This window comes from Pseudochaenichthys georgianus, chromosome 9 (assembly GCF_902827115.2).
Source record: "Pseudochaenichthys georgianus chromosome 9, fPseGeo1.2, whole genome shotgun sequence".
In the NCBI taxonomy this organism is placed as follows: domain Eukaryota; kingdom Metazoa; phylum Chordata; class Actinopteri; order Perciformes; family Channichthyidae; genus Pseudochaenichthys; species Pseudochaenichthys georgianus.
This window is the reverse complement of record NC_047511.1, coordinates 26,618,138-26,640,347: the sequence shown is the minus strand read 5'-3', so window position 1 is coordinate 26,640,347 and position 22,210 is coordinate 26,618,138. Positions and strand designations below refer to the sequence as shown.

The window sequence follows — 22,210 nt, the reverse complement described above, 5'->3', positions numbered from 1 at the left end:
CAACCCTGCCTTCTCAAAACACAAAAGGCACTCAGCCACTCGGCTAGCACCAATTAAAGTATGAACAAATCTTGATTTTCCGAATCCAGAAAACGTATACTTCACAGATAACAGATGTGAGCCATATGACCCTTAAAGGATTAATATATTAAACTGAGCTGAATCTGGGCTATCTACTAATGAAAATGTGTTGATGGTTGAGAATTGCTCTCATACCTTGCCCTTGCAATACAACCTTGAACCTAAGAATGCAATCTGAAGGGTATTGCTTGGTATTGTTATATCTGTCTGTATTTATTCAAAAATAAGTATATATTGTGATATTATCTTTTTTTAGATTTTCTGCTCCTGGTTTCTCTTCTTTATTCCCAGATATATGCAAACATTCACTACACAACCCATCTCAGTCTATCAGGAACTGAATATAAGACAATAGTATCATGGAATAATCTGCAAGGTATTCAGCACATGCCTACAGTAGATTTTCTTATTGGCATAATAAGCGTAGGCAAGAAGGATTTACGGTGTGTACATTCCTGTGTGGGTGTGTGTGTGGTCATACACACTAAAGTGATTACAGTCGGGGGAACAGATTTGCATTGGTTTGATACTCCATCCATCTTTCCCTCCCTCTCCCTCCACCTTTTGTCAGCCCTCCCTCTCTCATTTCATTTCCTCTTCTCTCATCTCCTCTCATCTCATTCAGTGCCTTGCTCTCTTTAACTAACCTCAGACTGCACACATCTACACTGATGCTGGTCTGATAACACTTTCATTCTGTTTATCCTATTATGTATTTAACCTGCCTTCATGGCAGTTGTATGTAATTATTATATTTTGAGTCATATACATATAAGAGAAATGCATTGACATGTATAATTTAAACCGTTGATCTCAAAGCTTTTTCTCTTAGTGATCATTTTAAATGACAGGTCAGTCACAATGATCTAAGATATCAAATGGAAAATGAGTGCTGCACTCAACCAGCACAACTTATTTTGATATTGGTTATTTGGGTGGGAAACAATTCAGACGTTGATTTCAATCTTTCTTTTTCTTCTTAGCCTTTCTATCATGAGTAGAACTTTTAGTTTAAGGGTGTCATATAAATAGTGTTTTTCCTCTTCCAAACATACTCTCTTACCTTAAAAAGCTTCTTGCTGCATGTATTTATTTCACTATATATATTTGTCCCTCCCTCTCTTCTCTCACCTTTCTCTGTCTTGTCTTCCTTCATTTATCAACCTAATGTGTGTCTCTTATGCCCTTCAGATTCTTTCTTGTCTCCTCTATAATGTCTTCATGTTACCCTCCCTCTCCTCCCTTCTGCCAGCTAGGCCTGCAGGCTTTCAGCAGCATTACAGCGTGTAAACCTCGGATTACAGCAGCCAGAGTCTGCCTAGCACTGCATGCCTCTATGGATCACAAATACACAAGTGTGTGAATACACACCCACCCAAAGGCCACCAACACATACACATGCAAGATATTTAAATAGCTGCGAACACATGAACATGAACCCCACAGACATAAAACACACTCATGTACATAGCACACAAATAAACAAATAGTTGATACACAAGTATGAGTACACATTCAGAGCACGCCTGCTCTGCAACCAACACCATTCTGCTCCACCTCAAGTTGCCTCCCTCCTTACTCAGCATTCGCCAAAGCATACTCGCCAGATGACTAGTTCCCCTCTCCTCCTGTGTGTTTCTTCTCTACTGATTATTGCTACAGTTCACCCTAGGTGACATTACAGTGCTCCACTTAATGCAGGTTGTGGGCAGTGCATCTTAACAAACTGTGTCTCCTAGAAACCATGAATGAGTCATGTTGTTTAATGAGAGCATCTGCCAAGTTGCATACTTCGTAGTTCGTGCTGTATGTACAGCATCTGTAAAACATTGTCTGACAACATAATTCAATTAACTTTTCCTTTAAAGTCTTCTTTTGATATGATACTACATTATGGTTGTGTTTAAGCACTCAGAGAACTTAAGGTCCACAGAGACTTGAAAGAGTGTGTGCATTCACTTTATTAAAATGTTACTGAAGTCCCAATCTTTGTCAGACCTGAACCGTAGTTATTGTGTGGCCTAAACCTGGGACTTAGTTACCCAGGTCTGCAATGTTAAATCGTAGATACTTCACAATTGGTACAACAATATAGTATTCATTTTTAGTGCATACAAAACATTGCTGGTGAACATATTTGCTGTTGTGGTATATGGGTGTAATATTATTTAATCCTTTAAATTACTTTCTACTACCATAGAAAGTAATCTCCAAACATTTGATATTCTTAACGGGTAATAGGCAAGACCATAGCAAGAGGAACCTTTGCCCTGAATTTAATTTGTGTGAGTTAAACAGCAGAGAAGTGAGGGGTAACAAGTGTATTATGCTGTTCCAAAATGCTAGCTCCTAACTGTGCACATGTGCAACAAACACACACACACACACACACACACACACACACACACACACACACACACACACACACACACACACACACACACACACACACACACACACACACACACACACACACACACACACACACACACACACACACACACACTTACATACTGTAGATGTCAGTGTCCATTTCGTGATCCTGTCAGACATGTCAGGTGTTCAGAACTGACTCACACTTACTGACTGAGTGACCTGCTTACTGGCTGGCTGCCCTACTGTCCACTGCACTGAGTGTTCTGACTGTAGCTGTCCAACTGACTGACATGCTGGCTAAATATGCAGCTGATGTGTATAATGGCATGCTAGGTGTCACTTTCTTCTTCTTCAACAAAACTACAGGGTTAATACAGAAATATATAGGTGTTATTATTGAGATTGGGTGCTTTAAATCCACTGCAATTTCAGTTTTAAAGATGAGTACTGTGTGGGTCCTGAATGCAGAGTCACAAAATATCAGCTACCGTCCAATGTGTGCTGTTTATTTCTCAAATCCTGTCTTACTCAAGCTGCAATGCAGGTTTTATACATTATAATATTCTTTTTTATGAACTCTCTCCCCGTTTTTTTCATCACCTTTCCAATATACAATCACCTGGTGGAATGGCAATAAAGAAAAAGATGATGAAAAACAAGAAGAAGAAGAAGAAGACATTAACACAGTCAAACTGGCCTGGTGCAGTCTCACTTGTAAAACAGAAATCCATCTACCTCAAGATTTGTCAGTGAGCTTTATGTAAAACATTCCGAAGTGTTTCTGCAGGATTATGGCTCTCTGCTCCTCTAAGATAGTGATTCACAAAGTTTTAGTGGAGAGCCAGATGGATGCTCTATAAAAGGTGTTCTATAAATCACCTGTGGTTAGGTAAATGAAAGCTGGTCCATGTTAGTGGATTGGTCGTCAGAATGTTCTCCAGATACCGTATACCCCTTCACACACTTTATGAAAAAAGGTCTGCAGAAAAGTTGTACATGACGCCTCTCTTGGGATTTAAAACCACATTTCTAAGGCTTATTTTACATTCCATCCCGTTATGATATTTCACTTTATATGTGCATGTATAATTCATAACCCTGTGGTGTTTAATGACTTAGATTATTCCTGCTATGCTTAAAGAGCCTGTGACAGCATCCCAACAACTGTTGTGCAATGAAATATTGGGCTACTAGTAATCTCGAACCGTCAGTTTAAAAAAGAAAAAGCGATACCATTCCGTTAAATATCAATAATTTCGAACATCGCGGGGAAATTCCTTCGACTCATTTTGAAGTTTTGGGGGAAGCCGGAAGTGACGTCAATGCGGGAACGCTTCGAGAGCCAAACACGGACAAAGTGTGTTGTCATGCGTAGAAATGGTGAATTACTGAGATTAGGCACGTTAATAACGTTGTAATGAAGTTGACTACAGTATATTCATATTTGTCAGTGCTTTCATGTCAATTCGGCGACATAAACATAAATGATCGTGGTGAAGATGATGATTACATTAGGATTACAAATCGGGAGTGAGAGCTGCTGAATTTCCTCCCGTCGGATGTGATATAAAAACAAATCGATTATTTTTGTGGTTGTAAACTCAAGTGGATGAAACTACATTTATTAGTGCTTTCATGTTGATGATCGTTTGTTTGAGCCGGTCTGCATTTCCTGATGAGAAAACAAACCGATGCTTTTTGTAGTTGTAGTACACCAACAACATGGATTAAACGTGTGTTTTTTTTACCACAATGTTGGGGAAATTAATGGATAAAATGCACGGATTATTATTATTATTCCCACTCCGATCGGGACACTAGGTCCACCGTTTCCCCACAGCGAGGCTCCCCCCGTTGACAGTTTACGTGGGCTGGGTGCAGTGGCGGACTGGCCATCGGGACGAATCCCGATGGGCCGGTACCGAAGTCGGCCGGTCGGATAAGTAACTAGCACATCCCCCACAGAGTCCTGCACGGGTCTGATTTTCAAGACCCGCGACGTGCAATACCGAACCCGCCCCGCTACCCGCACATATTGCCAATTAGTTCCGCAACCCGACCCGACCCGTCGGCACAAGATCCGCGACCCGACCCGAACCCGCATAGCCTATATATGAGCAGTGAAAACGTGCAATTATTAACACACGCAGTTGCATATTTGTCTCAAAAAGCGTGGGATGTTGGTTATTTTCTCCATCTAGGAACCAATAGCCTCCCAGACGCTGGGTTTCGCTCTTGAGGAAGTGTTATTGAAAATGCTGTATTCTCCGCTAGAGAGCTTCACCTCAGCCATTTCGAATGTGGCGCGCACAGCAGCAGATTGATGCGCTGCAGAGGTTATGATTATGCACGGTCCCGCGGGGGAGAAGTCTGAGGATTTAAACATTAAACTAAATTATCATTATTTCAATATATTTATTATGCAACACCCGCGACTCGACCCGCATCATCTTTGTTTTACCCAGAACCGAACCCGGAAAAAAGCGTTTGGAAAAATACCACCCGCGAATCACCTTTTTTGCGGGTACCCGACCTGATGCAGGACTCTGATCCCCCATAGGCGGCGCGTGAGGCTCAGGTTTGAGAAGGCTAAATAACTTATTTTACCTGACGCTGCCCGCCTCCGGCGTCTACAGAAAATAGATGAACTCAGTGTGCGGAGTTTAAATCTCTCAAGTCATATTACAGGATAAAGGAAATATAGTTTAAACTGCCGTATGCAGAGAAGACGCCGACGTGTCGCACTTATCATTCATATTACATCATCAATCAGTCGATCATCGATCATATAATATCATAATATATCATTTTTCCTTATCTGAGTCAGCTTCTCCAGCCTCATCTGGCCGTGCAACACTCACAGTGTCACAGACTGTATGCATAAGTATTATTTAACACATTATGTTGACGAAACACTCGAGACAAATGTAATTAAAGTCAGATCCACGCGTGTCTTAGACGTGAACGCGCTCTCAGCTGGAGAGAGAAACCCTGGCTTGATTTACCGAGTTGATAACCAGCGTCGTCGGACCGCTTAGCGAGATCTCGTTTGTTAGTTTGTTGTTGTTAGTTTGTTTGTTACTCAAACATATCCAGGGTCTGTTGAACTGGCTTCGTAGTACAGGGCACAGGTGGCTAGCAGCGCTAATGTCAAAGACACAGACATTATACATTATATTTGTATTTTACCAGGATGCAGTGACACAAATATTTACATATTTACATTTACTAAATACAGCACCTGCCGCCCCTGACATCCCCCACTCCCCCCGTTGACAATTTACTAGCGGTACCGAAGTGGGCCGGTCGAGAGTCCCGGGATGATTTGTAGTCCCATTCCACCACTGGCTACATGACCATATGATCGCCCATATTGACGCACCTCATTCCTAAACTTCTAACAGATACAACATAAACCGATCCTTCAGCCTCATATGAGCTCTCAGACACGTTCAACATTAACCTGTCATCACTGTCTGAGCTTGCTGCTGTGTGCGCCGTCGTGCGTTTACATCTGACTGTATATATATAAAGGTTTACATGCAGAAGCTGGGATCCTGGACGGTGCAGCTGGAGCGCTGTGCACGCAATGACGTCACCCATCATTTGGCGGGACTTGAAGAATCCGCGAGAAGATCCAGAAAATTGTCAACATTGAAGGCAGATGAATGGTTATCAAAGTACAAATATCCAAAATCAGTTCAGTAACGGTTTTCAAGGGGACAATATGTACTCAAATTGATGGGTTTGGATGATGGGGGAAAACCGTGTCACAGGCTCTTTAACTTCATTTAACAGTCTCTATGGATTTTCTGGCCTGTTTGTGGTTGGGGGGATGGAGTACACGGGGGGGTTGTGCATACATGTTCAGCCCCATACAATCTCTACATTCATGCTTCTTCAGCTCTACTGTAGGTGCGTGAATTATTGTTAAACAAATGTAACCAGGGAGAAGCCACAGGTATTGAGATTATAGACACAACCACATGAGAATAAGGTAGTACATAAAGCCCTTAGATTGATGGAAAAGAGAAAGATACACTGAGACTTAAATAAAGACTATGCCTGTGTTTATGCCATACACCAGGCTGACAGGCAGGCATGGATACATAGAAAAGCAGAGCAGGACGAGAGTGAAAGACACCACATACAAATAAAGTTGAGAACTGTTCTTCCCATTAACACTATTGGAGATCTTCACCGTTAACCCATGTCAGGTCCATCTTGTATTCCCAACTGGTTCCTCAACCCATCAGCAGTCTTCCACCATGCAGTCATGTCATCATTGCACTGGGCTGTCTTACTTTTCTTCCCTCATGTTTCTATAGGGAGAGGGAAAGCAGTGACATCTTCCAAAATGAATAGATAATACTTTACCCCATATAATTCTCCAGACTCACCTACATGTTCTGTCTGCTCTTGGGTTTTCTGTCTGTCTCTTTCTCCCACTTTCCTTTTTTCAACTTCACAACAACAACAACAACATGAAAGACACCAACTTTAAACACACTTAAAGAACAAATTATGTAAACATATTTATCATTCATTTGAAGTGCATTTATTTTATTAAGCATAGTTTTGCACACATATTTGAAATGTTGTTATTCATCTAGATATCTCAAATGCAAAGATTATTTAATTTGAACGGGATGAACCTCCATTGCATTCATGGTTTTATTTATAATGACAATACTTGATAAGATGGTCCCTTCCTGTTCAATTAAAATGGACACAAAATACATTAAGTGATAATGCAGTTTAATTATTTAGTCATTCATTCATTTAAATGTTGTCATTTAAAAACAAGTTGGAATTTTATATACGGTACATACAACAAAACACCATCTAACCCTCCATAGTGTGCACACACACACATGTATAGACTACTATGTGTGTAAGTGTTTACTGTAGGAGTGGGTGTGTGTATGTTTATGTGTGTGGTGTGAAAGGAAGAGGGAGAAAAAGAGAGAGAGAATTATAGTCTATGATTGATTGGCAGAAATAAAGGTATGGTTTATTACTTCAGGTCCTGAACCTAACGTGAACCATGAATACACTCAAGTCCTCACTCTGTTCTTCAACACAAAATTACAAGCACCAGCCATATCCATACACTAGCTGAAAATAATGTGTAAAGTGTGCCCCTTCCCTTCACAACCAACAACTTTATATGTGACTAGGTCAGCAAAGATATATTTTTGTATAGGATTTGGATAGATGTAACCCATGTGATAGGTACATCTATTGTGCAGGGGCAAGGTAGAACATCTAAAGTAACGTTCCCCTGTTGCCTGACAATCATTTAATTCAAATAAGCTGACAGAAAATATACATACAGTAAGGAACTGATTGGTAGGAATATAATCATACTACTACTTAAAGCTATTTTTTTTTTTTTGATTTCCAATATGATGACAAAGACATAAAATACAGTCACCAAGGCCTACATTGCAATGTACACTGTGCCATTATTGCAAGTTGATTTCCAAAACTCAAGTCAGCCTTTTAAAACACATAATATATGAAGCCAAAAAAAACACCTCTCACACTGTTCAAATCAGGACCCTCATGTGTTTCACAGGCCAATCCAATCAGAAATGAAGACAATGAGCATCACTCTAAAAGAAAGCCTTAAAAGAGATAAGTGTCATCCATTATTCAGTGTGACTTGAGAAGCTTGTCCAAAGCCAGTGGCATGATTGAATGTCAGTAATGGTACCTGAAGTGATTTTCTTGAGACTTAATTGAAAGACAGAACAAAAATGAAATATACTCAAAATATGGAGTCAAGCATATTGTACTATTGTCAGTGGTGTTTATTTGTTTTGAAAAGAGTTTGCAAGTGTTTGTGTTTTTTCTGTGTTTATATAAGAAAAAAAGACAGAGAAACTGAAAGACAAAGAGAGAGAGAAACTGAAAGAGTGAGATAGAGCGAGTCTGGGCATTCAGCAATAGCTTAAAATCTTTTTTTAAATTGCAAAGTAAATTTTACAACCCGTGCATTGAAGAGATAATGTAACCCTGCTGAGAAAAAAGTGTTATTTTTAATGGACCGTATTTCCTTTTACATTATTAGCTTACATATTACACAGTTTATCAGTAATTTGCCAGTATTTTGTATTGCCCTGGTAATTGTGTTCATAGAATCCAATCCTATTAGGGAAGTAGGCAGTTGGGCAGAACTTTGCCTAAGTGGCTTTTTCAAATAGAATTGCTTTCCAGGTAGTCTCATTATCAAAGACACAATGACTGTAATAGGCCATAGTTTTCTATATTTTATAATTTCATCATACCAATAATTTGGAACAAAAATATCACATGAAACAAGTGAGCCAAAAGGGCAGGGAATAAAAGAATGGCATTCAAGCAATTAACTGGAGACTTGAATATGGATGAGTGAGAACCTGCATGCACACACATTCAAACAGCAACATAAAATGCCTTTATGCTTTGAAGGGAACTACTTTTAAGCTAGTTTAAAGGTGAAGAAGGGTGGATGGGCACAAAATACTATATGGTGGAGATTAGGCAGCCTTCGGTGCAGAGCACTGATACTAGTGCAGCTACAACAAGCTGTCTCCTCTCTGTTAGAGGATGGTGACAGACGGAGAGGGATGAAACGCAGAAGAGATAAAGAAAGGGTTTGTTGGCTAAAACAGGTGGATGAGAGATTGAAAGAAAGAAAGAGAAGGATTGGTTTCCAAGCTGTTAGGAGAAACACATGTTGCTCATCAGCAGAGGAGAAAGAGGGAGTCGGGGGACACTGTAAGGGAGACAGGAGTGGTGAAACCGCTCAGCAGCTTGGCTGTGTGTGTCTGGCTACTGTCTACTTAGAGCAATGGCAGACATATGAGAGTTTGGCAGGGACGACAGAAGCAGTGTTACAGACCTACAAAGACTGCATGTTACAAACCAGTGTGTGGCAGTGAACAAGGTTAGCTCAGAAAAACAGATTATAAATGGAATATATTGTATCTTGCAGTTTTTGAAGAGTGAGCTACTAGCCGATAAGAGTAGTCTACACTTACAATTCAATATTGCACTGCATTACAAACCCGAAAATCAAATCCCCCTCCCCACTGGTGGAGCTGAAGATGTGGGGTGATAGGAAGTGCTGTGGCTAATATAGCAATTGCCAACATCCAATTTCATGGAGAGTTGCTCTTTTGTGTACCAACAGTAATTTGAGGCAGTGTAGGATACAATGTTTGACATTTATACGTACTTTTCTGACTAACTCTAACAACTTCCTGCTTATTCATTGTGTCAAAGCTGCTAATCTCTCAGTGCTCTGCACACAGTTCCCTGCTCTGTAGCTTTAAAATGTCACCTGCTAATGATTGCGTTTTGAATGGCTACAAGTCATGTTCTGTATGTAACAATTGGACCAAACGCCACAGTTTGTTGGACTGTGTGCTTCTTTGATTGCGAGATCCCATTTAAGAAAGAAGTGTGTGTGTGTGTGTGTGTGTGTGTGTGTGTGTGTGTGTGTGTGTGTGTGTGTGTGTGTGTGTGTGTGTGTGTGTGTGTGTGTGTGTGTGTGTGTGTGTGTGTGTGTGTGTGTGTGGTGTGTGTGTGTGTGTGTGTGGTGTGTGTGTGTGTGTGTGTGTGTGTGTGTGTGTGTGTGTGTGTGTGTGTGTGTGTGTGTGTGTGTGTGTGTGTGTGTGTGTGTGTGTGTGTGTGTGTGTGTGTGTGTATGTAGAGTGAAAGGCTTTGTTGTAAGAGTAAATGAGTCTTCTGGCCTCCACACAGCTCAGGTCGATGGTCGATTTACTTTTAAATGTTTTTGGTTACCCAAAACAGGTCTGTGCTTTTGTAACTGGTAGGCAGTCACAATGACAGTGGATGCGGGGAAATGAATTAAGTCCCCTTTGATCAGTGTAACTTACAGTAATGCAGGTCAGGTCTGATAATGTTGATCTATGCAACTGTATTGACCTTTAGCTCATTATCATCTTGTTCCATCCTGTCTATTTGTTGTCTTCTCTCCACCAAAACAAATAGCATTATGACTTTTTTTCTTAATTTACTAACTGAAAGCAGGTGTTTTAAATCCACAAACACAGTTGGAGCGAGTACACTACTGATGTACTGAAGCCTTCATTCCCTGAAGGAAAAAACAAATAGGAATTGTAGATGTAACGTTTCAAAAAAAAGTTAATGAAAACAAATGACTTGAAGAAACAATGAACAATGTGAACCACCATCAAGCAAATAGATGCCTTGCTGTGAGATATACAAAACCTCACTTATCACCTCAGCAAAATGACAATATCTGCTGCTTGTGAGAGTGATATGAATAAATCAACACTTATGTATATTATTGTTTGCTGAATATCTGTTTGTTTTTACAGATGCAACACTGATTCCCATGAGAACCACATAAAGCATTAAAGCTACAATTTGCCAAATCTAATATTGAATCGTTTTCCACTTTGTCGCTATATGACAATTCTACTGACTGCAGCAAAAGGAGCACTAATGATAATAGCAAAGGCATCTTCTTGATGGCTTTAGAAACATTCATATTTATTGGTTTCTTTTTGCTCTTTGAGATACTTTTCTTTACTGAAAGTAAGTGAAGTGAGTTTTCTTAACATGGTGCTCTTAGTCCCTCCCTGTATACATTTTACATATTTTCAGTTTGTGATAGCATTTTAAGTACTTTCATTTAGAAGCTTGCAACAGAAGCTCAGTCTTAAAATAGCTGGGATAAACATTTCAGGAGCTATTGTTTAGCTAATTGTTAAGCCACATGTCCGAGGTTTCACTTTTGTGTTTTAAGTAAGTAAGCTTGCAAAGCAAAACAGCAGGATCAGCACCATCCTTGTATTCATTTGTCTGTAGTCATACTTTAGTGTACATGTATTTATCCTGGCACATTTTGAGTGTTCTACTCATTTCGTTATCAGCAGTAACCGCTGTTTGAGGGCGGTGCAGAGAGGATTAGACTTAGTCAGGGCCTATAGGTCTATGGTATAAGTACAAGGTATGGTATGTATACAGTCAATGGTCAGTGAACACCATGGGTGTAAAAAGAGAACCACACACACTAAAGAAAGTATGCACTAACATGCATTAACCGCCGGACAGGCCACTTGAACAAACCACAGAGAAACTCAGATTACAGCACACAGAGGGATTGTGAGTTTATTTTCTGCACAGGTAGACATAAATCCATAATATCTCAAAAGAACAAAAACAAATTATTGTTTCCTGCTATTTTAATGCTCTTATTTTCAAATCAAGAACATTTAAAGTATATAATTTTCAGTTTGAATTTAATTTAGCCCATCACCATAATTTAAAGAGCCTGTGACACGAGTTTCCTCCATCATCCAAACCCATCAATTTGAGTAAATATTGTCCCCTTGAAAACCGTTACTGAACTGATTTTGGATATTTGTACTTTGATAACCATTAATCTGCCCTTCAATGTTGATCATTTTCTGGATCTTCTCGGGGATTCTTCAAGTCCCGCCGAATGATGTGTGACGTCATTGCGGGCACAGCGCTCCAGCTGCACCGTTCAGGATCCCAGCATCTGCATGTAAACACACGACGGCGCACACAGCAGCAAGCTCAGACAGCGATGACAGTTTAATTTTGAACGTGTCTGAGAGCTCATATGAGGCTGAAGGATCGGTTTATGTTGTATCTGTTAGAAGTTTAGGAATAAGGTGCGTCAATATGAGCGATCATACGGTCATGTAGCCAGTGGTGGAATGGGACTAAAAATCATCCCGGGACTCTCGACCGGCCCACTTCGGTACCGCTAGTAAATTGTCAACGGGGGGAGTGGGGGATGTGCTAGTGACTTATCCGACCGGCCCACTTCGGTACCAGCCCATCGGGATTCGTCCCGATGGCCAGTCCGCCACTGCACCCATCCCACGTAAACTGTCAACGGGGGAGCCTCGCTGCGGGGAAACTGTGGACCGAGTGTCCCGATCGGAGTGGGAATAATAAAAATAATAATAATCCGTGCATTTTATCCATTAATTTCCCCAACATTGTGGTAAAAAAACCACACGTTTAATCCGTGTTGGTGTACAACTACAAAAAGGATCGGTTTGTTTTCTCATCAGGAAATGCAGACCGGCTCAAACAAACGATTTTTAATCATCCTCACGATCATTTAATGTATCATATGTTCGCCGCATTGACATGAAAGCACTAATAAATGTAGTTTCAGCCAATTGAGTTTACAACTACAAAAATAATCGATTTGTTTTTATATCACATCCTAAGGGAGGAAATTCAGCAGCTCTCACTACCGATTTTTAATCCTAAATGTAATCATCATCTTCACCACGATCATTTATGTTTGCCGAATTGACATGAAAGCACTGACAAATATGAATATACTGTAGTCAACTTCATTAAAACGTTATTAACGTGCCTAAACTCAGTAATTCACCATTTCTACGCATGACAACACACTTTGTCCGTGTTTGGCTCTCTCGCCGCACAGTGAAGCGTTCCCGCATTGACGTCACTTCCGGCTTCCCCCAAAACTTCAAAATGAGTCGAAGGAATTTCTCCGCGGTGTTCGAAATTATTGATATTTATCGGAACGGTATCTTTAAACTGACGGTTCGAGATGACTAGTAGCCCAATATTTCATTGCACAACAGTTGTTGGGATGCTGGCACAGGCTCTTTAAGTGGAAATAAAAATGTACAATTATACAAATCCTATTACTGAGTCATTTTAAATTATTATCCTAAAAGATAGTACTCTATCTACGCTAGCTAGATAACTGGCTTTAGAATAGCTAAACTACAAGGTTTGCTCTTAATACTTATTGTAACAGGACTGGGCAGATAAAGAGAACAGTGGTAGTGCAGCAATCACGACAGAGGCAGTGTTCAATTCCAAAAAAGAGGCTTTATTGCTGTTAAACTCAAAAATACCTTTAACTATAGAAAGGCTAACGTAGCCGGACCGCTAACCGACTTACCAGCTTACAAACTGTTTCCTCACGCTGGGAGTCTCCTGCTCCCTCCATGTGCCACACACAACTGAGCAACTCTAGGTGCTTTTGTCTCCCTTGAGGGGGTGATTAGCACCAGGTGTGAGGTCTCCACACCTGCTCCCAATACTGTTAATTGGAAGCGGGTGGAGCCACCTATTGGGAATGTAGGTGTCTCCCACTACTCTGCCTCTCAGTCCCTTACATAATATACTGAATACTGGGCCAAAGTATGGGTCCTTACGGTTTGCTTCTAACTAGGGCTGGACGATTTTTTCGGTTTTCACGATTAATTTGCATTTTTACTTTCCTACGGTTTGTGAAATGGCTGAACCGAAAAATCGCGATTTTAAAACATTTCTAGACTCCGCAGATTTGTTTAAGGGACTCCGTAGTAGTTTACTCTCTCACTTTCCAGAACGCGCACAAAACTCAGCCACATTGCCTGTGACTACCCGATCTGCAGCTCTGCCCGATCTGCTGTTGTTATGCTGTGTTCGTTGTTCGTTGTTGAGCATAACAGAGGACTCAGACATTGTACATTACATATATAACTAAACACGCCTTTTCTCCTCCTTATCTCTTTCATGACTTTGCATTTAATATGGTTTTGAACGCTGTAATCAATACTCAAGACAGGAAAAACTTCACGGCTGGTTTCATTTCTGGTAGTTCCGGATGTTGTCTCATGCTACCCACGTCTGTAAACAAACGTATTCAAATAAACTGTACCTTCATTTAATATTCAGCAATAATAATATCTCAACGTCTATACAGTAGTTGTAGTGTTGAAATCAGTAGGTTTCGGTGTGCAACACTCCGTGTCATATCACCTCTATAGTAAATGGTATATTAGCCACATGCTAAATGCTAACCGGAGATGAAGGATTTTCAGAATAAAAGCTTAACAACTGCGCACGAGAACTTCTGGTTTTTCAGTATAAAACAGCATTTAAACTGACTGTATGTTTAAGGTACTTTATGCCATCAAAAACATTGATTTTAATTTATAACACTGTGCGCATAACACTGTGCTGCAGATCGGGTAGTCACATAGCCTACTACAATCACATTCACCGCTTCACCGACAGACGTACCATACAAATGTCCACGAACACAGATGAAGAACTCATTCCTAAAAAAGGTGCTACTTCAGTTGTATGGAAGTGGTTCGGGTACAAGCGGTCATACATAGAACAAACAACTGTTCTGTGTAAGGTCTGTAGAAAGACAACTTCCTAGAAAGTTAAAGGGATGTTATTTTGTTTGAGGGTATTTTTTTATTATTCATTTCATTATCATTATTTATTATTTGTTGTATTTCATTTTACAAGTTTTTTCAGGGATGGCCTACAAGAGATTTTGTTTCCAGTTTGATTTAAAAAAAATCTTTGCACATTAATGACAGCCAAGTGCCGTGGTGCTGTTTTTATTTTATTTTTTTTATTCTTGAACAACTGATTTGTTCACATAGGCCTAGACTACTTGGTAATCTCATTTATTTTTATTGTGTTAATAAAGAAAATATGTATTCAAATTTTGCTTTGGTCTGGTTTGTTTAGAAAAAAACAGAAAAAATCGAGGTTTAAATCGAAAATTGTCCATTAGTTAGAAAAAAAAAAATCGAGATTTTATTTTTAGGCCAAATCGCCCAGCCCTACTTCTAACTATGTGTGTGCTGGGTGCATGCACACAAGAGTGTTGTCGGTCTGATTCAAGGGATTTAAGCAAGTGTTGCAGAGAACTTAGTGTTAAGATGAGAAAGACCTATATGGCATGAGTTAGAGAGGGGAGAACTCGTGTCCAAAGCATAAAGAAAAACGGAATTGAAAGCAGTAAATGAGCAACAGAGGGAAGCAAAGATAGAAGAATCGAGAAAGTCTTAGATAAATAGTGGGGAAAGCGTAGTGGGTTGCTAATGGTAATGTTTTGAAGCCTCAGTCTTCATGGTAACGCTCTAGGCACAGTGGGCCATTCACTTAACATGCACACCCCCACAAATGCACATTTATTTCATACTGTCGGGGGGGAAATGAGCCCTTATCTGGAGCTGTGGAGATAAGCAGAAGCAGTGGGCCACTCTGCAGCCAGGCTGCCATTTTAGGTCCTGACTCACACACAAAGCTGCCTTCACACTGTTATGTAAAAGTAAAAACAATGTGATTAACATAAGAAATAGTGGTATTTGGATATTTGAGAACAAACACTTGCAAAAAAGGTTCTTTTAGTTCCAATGTACTGTTCTGTTCCTCATCTACTCATGTTACTGTAGGTGGTCTGAAAAATCTACAAACAGTATATTTGAGAAAAATGTCAAATGGAATTAAAGGAGGGACGGAAACATTGCAGCATATTGACAGGTGTCAAGCAATTGAGTAAAATTAGAAATATACCAATACATAATAATAATTATATTTCATATAATGTACAGTATATTTTTGCCGGATGATAATTGTTAGTTGTATGGCCAGTGAAACCCAGTGTCTATATTCTTACCTAAAATAGTATTTTATTCATTGTAGTTATTACAGAGATACAACGCTTCAACCAGCAAAGAAACAATTACTATCAATCTTATGATAGTTAGTTAAAAAGACATTGAAAACAAAGGGGAATTTAGCCAAATTGGCATTTCAAATAGTCATGTGCACCCACAAATAAATGCACATATAAATGTAGTTCAAACAAGAAGACACGTTTTAATACAGTAGAATACAATAACCCAGGATAATGTGACTCTCATCTGCCTTAATTCCAGAAACTGAGCCTTTAAAAACACAAATCTCAGTGGCTGGGAAATGGCTCATTAAGTCATGTAATCATACTATTCAAAATCCATAATGCATCATGGTCAATCCATAGTGAAAACGGGGGAGTTTAACTCAATTTGCCTTTAATGCATAATGTGTGTGAAGGTGAGTATTTGCATAGCAGTTGCATACAAAGCCTGCCGCTGATTGATAGCCTCTGTGAATACTGTGGGGCTTGACAATGTTGATTGATGTGTTGCTCCGCATCATATTGACTAATGTTTAAACACTGTGGGAATTGCACCACAGACTCCTTCCATTACAGGCCATTGCAGACTGTTCATTGCTGAATCTTCTTAAATGTTCTATACATTCTCTTTCACAGCCGCAAAATGCAGTCCTAACAGGATTCAGCCCATAACGAAGGCTAAAACCGATGTTGACTTTATTGACTGTTAACTGGAGCAACATGTATAACAGATCAACATTGTTTTCAAAGTAGTCTGTCATAGGAACTGTTGTTATTAACGCAGTCAAGAGGAATCAATATTAAGTGCCTTGCTTAAGGGTAACATGGCAGCAGAAGGCAATATGTGTCTTATAGAGGTAGTACAGGAAACACTGATACAAAATAACAAACATTGTTTTGATTTTGTCTTATTTGGTCTTATCTGTAAATCTTATCTGCACTATTCACACTTTCTTGCAATATAAGGGTTGGGGCTCAGTGCCATATTGGTAAACAGCTTAGTGCAAGTCTGGAATACAACGTGCTTTGGCAGGTGTGTTTGCCAAGGTTCAATTGCTTACTGTACATTTCACTGTTCATTACCTTTTTCACAGGGCTTTTGCTGTTAAGCCACCAAATCTAAGACAAGGGTCAAGACTCTAGAAAGTAAACAACCAAATGTCGCCGAGGGGGAAGCCCAGCCTGCTATACAACACCATTTCAATGCTTGATTGATCTAAACTTTTTTTAACTGTAAATTAAAACACTTCTCTGTCAGAAAAGTAAATTAATAAAAATCAGATACGTGCAATATGTTAATATGTTTCTCTCTTTTCCTGTGGTTTAATACATGTATGCACAGTATTACTGTACTAAAATAACCTTTCTTCAAAATATGTGCGTGTGTCCCTGCATGTTGCTTGTTTAGTGCCCTGCCCTCACACAATGTTTCACACACATGCACACACCACATATAGAACAGAGAAGAAGTGAGATACAATTACAAGTGATCACTAACAAAAGCATGTGTAGAAGAATTCTAATGTCAGGTGTGAACTATTGTACCGACAGCTGAGATCCTACGGTCAGATATCTCGCGATGCATGTTAATGTCAAGTCTGTTCTGAGCCAGGTTATAGTTGTAAAAATCATCACCTCGCCAGAGTTGAGATTCACACCTGTCAGAACATGTCATGTTTTTATTAAAGCTCTTTGAGTGGACGATTGATACTGATAAGAGAGGTCGCTGAAGAAAATGTATTTTCTGCATCATTTGTGATTTGTTTTCCCTTTTTTAGACAACATTATGTTGACCTTTGCTCTATTTCTTTTATATGCACATCTATACTAACATGCGCCTGAATCCGTTATGGATGTTTATGTGGGCATACATGGCTGCAGGTGTGTTCAGGTACCATTGTAAAGCAGTGCTATTGGTCTTTCTCGTTGCGTTTTGCTGCACCACTAATGTATTATTAATCATACGCCTTCACATTTTTTACAAGCACTTAAAACAGCTGCTTTGCCGTAAATTCACCTTTTTAAAATGTCTCATCATTGCTGCTCTCCACGTATCAGTATCTTCTTCATCTGCTGTGTACTCCCGATTTCTCCCTGTTTCTGGTTCTCTGGTTTGCTGCCTTATCACGTGTTTCCTTTTTATCTTTTGCATTTTCCACCCACATATACACAGCCCATAATTAAAAAGATGGGTGGGGGTTAATGCCAGCATACATGAATCGAGAGTAGGGTGTTGACATATGTTACACTATTAAGGGCTGTATTGACAGCAGGTTTTTAATGAAGAGAAGACAACACTTCGTTTTTGTATTATAAAAAAAGGTTAGTTTGCTCATCTTCAAAAAACAAAGTATTGAAAAAGTGTGAATGCTAGAGGATAAAACTAAAAATATCATACTGATTTTGAATGTGTTAAGAGAAGAGTCAGATTCAAGCTCCACACCTCCCCCTACAGGCGGAAATGAGCACTACATGTGATGTATTCTACCTGGCTGTGTTTTTCTGTCTGTGATACATTCACAGACAGACAAGCAGGGTAAAAGTGTACTCACTTTTTGAAAGCACAGCGATGTAATAATAATAAAAATAGTTTGACATGATACCTATGTTAAAGATACTTTTGAGAGTTACAAGTCCTGCACACCATCACAGCTGTTTCATTTAACCTCTACTCACATTCAAGTTGGGTGTAGCTATGCTCGGAATGATATGAGGTAATGGGATTGAACGTATTCAAATAGGTGGAATATTTCCTACTGCCACAGGTGCAGTAAAGCTAAATGGAGAGTCAGAGAGGTGTCGATCAATTCGTCCTAGCATGCCATCAGTCCTAAGGGGAGGTATAAAAAATACCCTGAAAATATGCACTGGTCAAATCAGTTTTGGATGATTGGATTTCAAATCAAACTGGGCAGAACTGTGCTGGAAATGATGGCGGGTCACTTAGTGTAATCTACCAATGCAAGTCCAATGAATGTTTAACATTCTCCGAGCTTAATAGGTGAAACAGGAACATTAGTTGTATGTCTGTGTGTTTGTGTGAGGCCCACTTCTACAGTTTGAGTGTGTAAGGTGTGAAAAACAATATCAGGGAACCCCTCCCTGTTGCCTGTTGGTCAACCTCAGTCCTGTCAAACTGTTGTCCAACAGTTCCCTCTAATGCAAAAGCCTGCTCCAATACTCAAAGGAACTAAATGCTACCAAACTGTTGCTTTCTATTCTGTCAAAATGCTTCAAACAGGATATGAAATGTTGATGGCAGAGTATATCAAAGAAACCAGTTTAGCTAATCTTCACTGTGGTATTGGTCCCAAAACGGAATTGATAAGAATTGGCAGAAAATTGCAAATTGCACAATAACTCCAGGCTTTAGTGAAATGGATCATCCCATATTTCCTCCTGCACCATGCCCTCTGCTTCTCTGATGTGTTTGTGTTTTCTTCTAAGCACAAATCAGGGGCCTACACTACGAAGCTGGTTCAACCTAACCTGGATATGTTTGAGTTAGCCGGTTGGCCTAATCCAAAACATACGCGCTCTCGCTAAACGGTCCTACGACACGGGTTATCAAGTGGATCGCTCAAGCCAGCCGTGTCCTATCTAGTTAGGTGCGCGTTCACATGAAAGGGGTGGTATCTGGAGCATTCGACCAATCACAAACATGGAGAAGCGTACTGACAGCGCAGCGTCATACTTCCTGAATGAAAAGTCAACTATAATATTAGACATATGAAGAAGTTAAACTTTAAATATCCATGACTTAAACACTTTATCCAGGATAAAAGCCACATAGCCGCACCTGCAAGGTGAATACAGCTGGCAAAAGTGTTTGAATGCGTACATTAACAGGTTTATGATATCACTGCCCCGTCTCTAAGACACGATCTGACTTTAATTACATTTGACTCTAGTGTTTCGTCAACTTAATATGTTGCTTAAAATAATACTTCTGTATACAGTATGTGACACTGTGAGTGTTGCACGGCCAGATACGGCTCAGCTGACTCAGATAAGGAAATATATGATACATTATGAAGTGATATGCCGCGGACTGTACTTAATGTTACTCTGATCCGGTTACTTATGTCGTGGCAGATATTTAAGTAAGCTTTCTTAACGCTAATGTTATAGGCCTAATAGTCAGATTGCTCTGAATTGCTCTGGTGATATTCTATTAATTTTCACGTTCACACAGGCGGTGATTTTTGCCGGCCGTCTTTCCTGCAACGGCAGCTTTTCTGTATTTCCTTTCTCCTGTAATATGACTTGATCGCTTTAAACTCCGCACACTGAGCTCTGATTGGTCAGCAGGCAGTGCTTTCACTGAGTTGAGCTCTTAGCCTGCAACCTAACGTGGTCCCGACCAGGTTAGCCGCCAAGCATAAGTTACCATGGAGATCGAGCCTGCTAAAAAGAGAACCAGCTTCGTAGGACCGGAAAGCCGGAGTTTTCCCTGAATTTAGCCGGCTAAGCGAAAATCCTGCTTCGTCGTATACTCCCCTGGCCATGCAATGTTGTGTGTATCACAGGGCTTGTGTATGGTTGGGGTTTTTGTTGTCATTGGATGGCAGACAGCTAAATCACTTTCTTTTTCCCCCTACCTTTCTCTCTAGTCTACAGGGAAACAAGACTAGTTTGATCTTTGAAGCTAAAAAACAATATTTTATTGAAAGCAGAAGACAGCATGTAGATGAAGAAAATATGCTTTGGGGATTAAATAATGTGGTATGGGGGTAAATACTGAAGGTATATGATGCAATTTGAAAGACATTCTAGGAGTCTAGGTCAGATTTATAAAAGCACCTTTATGTTTAATAAAATCAGCATCTCTTCTGCAGGAACAGTGCATAGTGCAGGGATGAACCTTGCTGTGACAATAATTGTCAGTGTTAATCTTATGCATGTGCTTAAAAAAATGTGGTTGGTTGTTCATTGCGGTATCTACAATGCCTCAGAATCTAACTTCTTTATTTGTGTTTGTGTGTTTGTACATTGCAGCTGGCAACATGGGATCCAGTTCATGGCTTGAACGGCACCCTGACAGACAGGAAATTGGAAAATAACATGAGAGGAGTGGTGCTACGAGTCGTCACTGTCCTGGTGAGTATTGCTCACCTGTGCTTTTCCTTTATTTTTGTATGTATTTTTCCTTTATCATTCTGTGATTTCCAATTGGCCATTCGTAAAAAGACCTGTTTCCCTATTTGAAAATGGTCCTGCTGTTAACTCAGAACAATCAAAGACAGACTGTTGCGTCTACTGCTGGCATGTCAGATTTCAGCCTTCTGCTCTATTGTAAATCCGTCCTTTTGTCTAGTTCTATGCCCATCATTCATCTCGGTCTCTGTGGAGAGGTATAGAGCGACAGACTGAGAGCTTGTGTAAGAGAAGGACAATGGCTGACAAACATTTATGAGACAAAGTGTTGAAATGAAAGCAAGGTGTCAGAAAAGGCAAACACACAGGATGAGCTCACTAATGGACCAAGCCATCATTATTTAATTAACTTCCATTCTGACATTTGACAGCTAGATGATAGAGAACATTGGAGTCTTGATGATAGTGGGACTACAGCTCTTTCTGTCTCGCCCGCAGCATCGATTTGAGTACATCCCATGAGTAATTTAAAGATTTACTGCTGTAGATTCTTCATATCCCATCTTTGAAGTGAGAGGCAGAGAAGAAAGAGATAATTCTAGACATCTTTGTGGCAATCCCTTTTTTTAAAGTCTTTGTTTTCATCATCCTGATATCAAAGAATAAGGATTGTGTTGTTGACTGTCGCCCCTTTTCCCATCATTAAGGTACAGATGTAGTACTGTACAGCTGATATTGTCTTTTCTACCTTTTATATTCTATTTGTGGGGGTCATTCCATGCAGATTGTCCATGTTACACACTTAACTAACAAGCATGTTTGTGAACACACATCTGCACTTACAATAACCTCTAAAATGATCTGTTTGTCGTATTCTGTCTTTCAGACGGTTGAACAGTTATCGATTAGTTAATTGGCGAGGAGATTGTGCCACTATTAGGGCTAATGACTCTAAATCAATACTATTGAATGGCTAGAGCTATAGTGATTATTAAATGGATGTTACCAATCAATGGCTACATCACTATAATTATGTGTTCATGGTTCCTTCAGGCCTTAGTACAATTTAAAGTCAGGTCACAAATTGGACTGAATATAATTTGAAGCTTTGAAACGTTGATCAAAAGTTGACTTTCTTCCGATGTAACACTCTGAAAGTGCAAAATCAGACAGCTTTAAATA

At 39.8% G+C, this 22,210-nt stretch overlaps 1 protein-coding gene across 2 annotated transcripts in view; it reads left to right on the top strand.

The window, feature by feature from the left end:
* The window catches only part of grid2 (glutamate receptor, ionotropic, delta 2), a 607,329-nt gene that overhangs the window by 456,778 nt on the left and 128,341 nt on the right, over positions 1-22,210 (top strand). For both annotated transcript variants that reach the window (XR_004552792.1, XM_034091023.1), the window contains exon 9: positions 20,930-21,031. Coding sequence is in view for 1 of the 2 variants with exons in the window: in XM_034091023.1 (XP_033946914.1) it covers positions 20,930-21,031 (102 nt within the window). In the remaining variant the exon portion in view is untranslated. The remainder of the gene's footprint in view (positions 1-20,929; positions 21,032-22,210) is intronic.